At 41.9% G+C, this 5,000-nt stretch overlaps 2 protein-coding genes across 5 annotated transcripts in view; one reads left to right on the top strand and one right to left on the bottom strand.

Moving 5' to 3' along the window:
• The window catches only part of cmtm4 (CKLF-like MARVEL transmembrane domain containing 4), a 14,853-nt gene extending 13,979 nt beyond the window's left edge, over positions 1-874 (top strand). For all 4 annotated transcript variants that reach the window (XM_027160179.2, XM_047817364.1, XM_027160180.2 and 1 more), the window contains exon 5: positions 1-874. This exon is cut by the window's left edge and continues 1,482 nt beyond it. The gene's annotated coding sequence lies outside the window, so the exon portion shown is untranslated.
• A 1,080-nt stretch (positions 875-1,954) lies between these two features.
• Positions 1,955-5,000, bottom strand: part of cmtm3 (CKLF-like MARVEL transmembrane domain containing 3) — a 5,607-nt gene continuing 2,561 nt past the window's right edge. Inside the window, exons 2-5 of the mRNA XM_027160184.2 lie at positions 2,970-3,125; positions 2,686-2,781; positions 2,235-2,349; positions 1,955-2,138 (exon numbers count right to left, since the gene is read on the bottom strand). Of these exons, the coding sequence (XP_027015985.1) occupies positions 2,110-2,138; positions 2,235-2,349; positions 2,686-2,781; positions 2,970-3,125 (396 nt within the window). The 3' untranslated portion in view covers positions 1,955-2,109. The remainder of the gene's footprint in view (positions 2,139-2,234; positions 2,350-2,685; positions 2,782-2,969; positions 3,126-5,000) is intronic.

Below are 5,000 nucleotides of genomic sequence, written 5' to 3' on the forward strand. Positions count from 1 at the left end.
TCTCAGATGATGGGTTTAGCGCTAGTCAATAGTGATGGGGTTATTTTGTTAGCTAGTATTTGCTTGTTAACATTTGTGCTGTTAGAGTTTATGATTTGCTGCTAGCTGTGAATAGCCTGCTACACATGAGGCAGTGGGTGGAGTCATCACTGTCACTCAAATCTCAAAATAGCTTCTTAAAATCTATGTTTATTCTGACGGAACATTTGTAAGCGTTTTGGTCGAGCACTAGCATATTTCCTTAGCCACAGTCATCAGGACTAGTCGCTTAATCTACTTACATTTGAGTGCTTTGTTGGCATTTTAGCTACTTCAAAAAAATTGGGATAAATCTGTAAAAATACAACTAAATTCTATGAAATTTAAAAAAATGCAGAACACTAAAAATATCGAACATTAATTGCTTTCTGCACTACAAATATTCAGGTACTATCACATGCCAGTGTGTAGTGCGAGTGTGTTGTGTGTGTAGTGTGTGGGTGTGTTGTCTGTTGTGTGTAGAGAGGGTGTGTAGTGTGTTTTGAGTGTTGTGTGTTGTGAGTGTATAATGTGTTGTGAGTGTGGTGTGTGTTGTGTGTAATGTGTTGTGTGTGTGTGTGTGTGAGTGTGTTGTGTGCGATTTAATCTTTATTGTGCTTTATGTAATTACACACTCCTCACTTTGAGGTTTTATTGATAAATTAATATCTGATTGTAAGTTAATTATTTATCCCTTTTTAATTGCAGTCTGTAATCTGAGGCTCAATAATCCGACACTGTGACGTTTTAAACAGGAACACAGAAGCTCTCAGATGTGTATTTATAGAGCTGTGTTTATTTACACACTTATTTACTGAAATTCTCTCATTTGTGAAATAAATAAAATTTGATCGAATGCAAGAGTTATTTATGTTTTTATAGAAATCCCAGTTCTCAGCTGCTTATTCTTTTCTTTTCAAATGTTTATTATATTTATGATTTCAACAAAACATTAAAATCCTGTTTTATTAATCAAAACAAATCTCGGTTAAAAACAGAAAACAGACATTCAGCTAGTAGTAAAATAAAATGATGCTGATTGTGCGACAGTAATGATAATAAACGGTGATGTAGATAATACGCTGCAGTACAGAGCAGTGTAACAGGACGGTGTTATAAAGGTGTTATAGAGCAGTGAGCAGTGATATGAACAGACACAGTAACGGGTTTAACTGTGACACTGAAATATCTCTACAAGGCCCTCTAGTGGCTGACGGCAGTACAGTTTAAGCCCCGCTCCTTTCCCCGTACACAACACAAACGATCTCAGTGTCTCCTCACTGTCGCTCGCTCTGGTGTCTAACGTGGAGCTGACAGATAAAGACAGCTAGGTTTCCTAACAAGACAGACGTCACTGTATGACTTTCCTTAACTGTGTGATAATAAAAGACAGACGTGTAACTGTGCAATCGACATCCTTACAAAAATGATATGGCTTCAATTTAGAATTGTTCATGTTAATTATTAACACCGTGCTTAACACGTTTCATAACATGGAGACCAACGAAAGCTTCAGAACCACAGAGTTGGGGTGGAGAGTGTCGCACTGCTCACACACAAACACACACGTGTCCAGGACAGAGGGATGTGACCAGACACCCATCTGACACACAAACATTCACAGATCCCATCAACTCCATTACAAATATAGAAAAATTTTTTTATAAATCCTTCATACATAAACACACACACAATAAAACACACACTAAGCCTTGTTTGGAAGGCTTTGGGTCATGAAAATGGTTTGGGTTCTTTGCAGCAGTGTGAAGGTTCTTCAGTCTGTCCCTCAGACAGGGTTCTGTGTACTAAAGGTTTCTTATCTTCCTGAAAGGAACAAAAGCTCTTTAGAGAATTAGAATTATTGACATATTGAGAAGTCTCGAGTGTCCAGGACTATAAAGGCACTAAAGGTTATAAGGTCACAGGACATGTTCGCTGTGTGTGTGTGTGTGTGTGTGTGTGTGTGTGTGTGTGTGTGTGTGTGTGTGTGTGTGTGTGTGTGTGTGTTTAGTAATTCTTTAGTAATGTTGATCTCCCTTCAGGCACTGGAGCGGTCTCCTCTAAAAGGGTCTTCAGGTCCCAGTCACAGCTTCAATCCGAGTCAGGATCCGAGTCAGCGTCTGAGTCACACAGCCGAGACAAAACAGAGAGATAAAAGAACGAAAGGGAAAACATGTCTGTAATATAACAGAAAAGTTAAAGAGAACTTTAATCACCTTGTTTGTCCTGAGGTTCTTCGTTAGAGCCGCCTCCCTTCAGGAAGTCAGCGAGCTCGTTAAAGATGAAATAAAAATCCAGGGCGAACACGATGGTGGCGATGAACCCAAACACCTTCAGAGCCACAGTCCAGATTACACTTCAACACTGTCCCCCTAATGCAGTGTGCACTACTAAACAATGTTCACTAAATAGTGCAGACTCACACTGAGTCTTTTAGATGTTTATGATTAACTGGAGGGAACAGTGTGGTATTTGGAACAGCCCAGAAAATTACACAAAACGCTGCAGATCACAAACAAGGAGCTTCACCACAGAAAAATCTTGAATTGTATTATTTTATTCTCAAAATGTAAAGACTGTATTTTATTCTTGTACTGTAAACTTGTATTTGTGTGTGTGTGTGTGTGTGTGTGTGTGTGTGTGTGTGTGTGTAAGTGTCTCACTCACTCCTGCAGCTTTAGATGATCCGTCTGGATATTTGGACACGGCCATGATGGAGATGATAAAGAAGACGATGGAGGCGGTGATACAGCGCAAAAAATCCTGAATAAATAAAAACAAACTAGAGACGATCAAGTTAAATATTTTTTGGTTTTCTTAAATGTTGTGTGTCTATAATGTGTACTGTGTGTGTATAGTGTGTACTGTGTGTGCAATGTGTATACAGTGTGTGTGTGTGTGTGTGTGTGTGTGTGTGTGTGTGTGTGTGTGTGTGTGTATGTCTGTCTCACCATCAGTGGCCAGTGAAAGCCTTTAAATCTTTGGTTAAATTTGATGGAGTGAGCGAAGAGGATGAGCAGAGCAGAGATGAAGGCCAGTAGAGGAACAGTGACGAACGCTGCTGCTGTCGAAGCACAAAAACACACAAAACTGATGAAGGATGAAATCTAAAGGGGGAAAAAAAAAAGTCTGAATGTTTCTGAACTCAGAGACAAACATGTTACACAAGTCTTACATTATACTCCTGATCCTGTGGGCTGTAATTCAGATGTCTGTGTTCATAGAGTATTCACACACACACACCTATACACATACACACACACACACACACACACACCTATACACATACACACACACCTATACACATACACACACACACACCTATACACATACACACACACACACACACACACACCTATACACATACACACACACACACACCTATACACACACATACACACACACACACACACACACACACCTATACATACACAGACACACATACGCACACTTACACACACACACACACACACACACACACCCCCTATACACACACACAGAGACCTTGGCTTCAGTCTTGTACAGTGTTGGTGTGTGTAGAAGCATCACTACTGCACTGTGTTAATCAGATTTTGGGATTTTATTAAAGCTTCCATTTTAAGGTTGAGTGTATGTGTTGAGTGTGTGTGTTGAGTGTATGTGTTGAGTGTGTGTGTTGAGTGTATGTGTTGAGTGTGTGTGTGTGTTGAGTGTATGTGTTGAGTGTATGTGTGTATCCTGAATGTGCAGTCTTGTTGGTTTTTGTTTGTGTATTTCTCATCCTTATGTTTTTTTAGTTTCTGTTCCTGCCTCTAGTTTGTCTATGATTGTGTTTTTTCTGCTTTATTTATTCTGTCTGTTTTTCACTTTCACTTCTCACTGTGGTTCTTGTAATGTTGTAAATAAGGAACAGGGTGACTTTACACTCATGTCCTCTCTAACATCTGTCTTCTAATCCGAAACAATTACATAAACGTGCAAATAAAACAACAGTGAGAGAAAGCTGGAATCCACAGTGAGTCTGCTGGGACACAGTGAGTCTGTTGGGACACAGTGAGTCTGTTGGGACACAGTGAGTCTGCTGGGACACAGTGAGTCTGTAGGGACACAGTGAGTCTGTTGGGACACAGTGAGTCTGTTGGGACACAGTGAGTCTGCTGGGACACAGTGAGTCTGTTGGTATCTGTGTGAGTCTTTAGGGACACAGTGAGTCTGTTGGGACACAGGGAGTCTGCTGGGACACAGTGAGTCTGTAGGGACACAGTGAGTCTGTTGGGACACGGTGAGTCTGTTTGGACATGGTGAGTCTGTTGGGACACAGTGAGTCTGTTGGGACACGGTGAGTCTGTTGGGATCAGTGTGAGTCTATTGGGACACAGTGAGTCTGTAGGGACACAGTGAGTCTGTAGGGACACAGTGAGTCTGTTGGGATCAGTGTGAGTCTATTGGGACACAGTGATTCTGTTGGGACACAGTGAGTCTGTTGGGACACAGTGAGTCTGTAGGGACACAGTGAGTCTGTTTGGACACAGTGAGTCTGTTGGGATCAGTGTAAGTCTGTTGGGACACAGTGAGTCTGCTGGGACACAGTGAGTTTGTTGGTATCTGTGTGAGTCTTTAGGGACACAGTGAGTCTGTTGGGACACAGTGAGTCTGCTGGGACACAGTGAGTCTGTAGGGACACAGTGAGTCTGTTGGGAAACAGTGAGTCTGTTGGTATCTGTGTGAGTCTTTAGGGACACAGTGAGTCTGTTGGGACACAGGGAGTCTGCTGGGACACAGTGAGTCTGTAGGGACACAGTGAGTCTGTTGGGACACAGTGAGTCTGCTGGGACACAGTGAGTCTGTAGGGACACAGTGAGTCTGTTGGGAAACAGTGAGTCTGTAGGGACACAGTGAGTCTGTAGGGACACAGTGAGTCTGTTTGGACACAGTGAGTCTGTTGGGATCAGTGTGAGTCTGTTGGGATCAGTGTGAGTCTGTTGGGACACAGTGAGTCTGCT

The sequence above is a fragment of the Tachysurus fulvidraco genome, chromosome 1, assembly GCF_022655615.1.
Source record: "Tachysurus fulvidraco isolate hzauxx_2018 chromosome 1, HZAU_PFXX_2.0, whole genome shotgun sequence".
Classification (NCBI taxonomy): domain Eukaryota; kingdom Metazoa; phylum Chordata; class Actinopteri; order Siluriformes; family Bagridae; genus Tachysurus; species Tachysurus fulvidraco.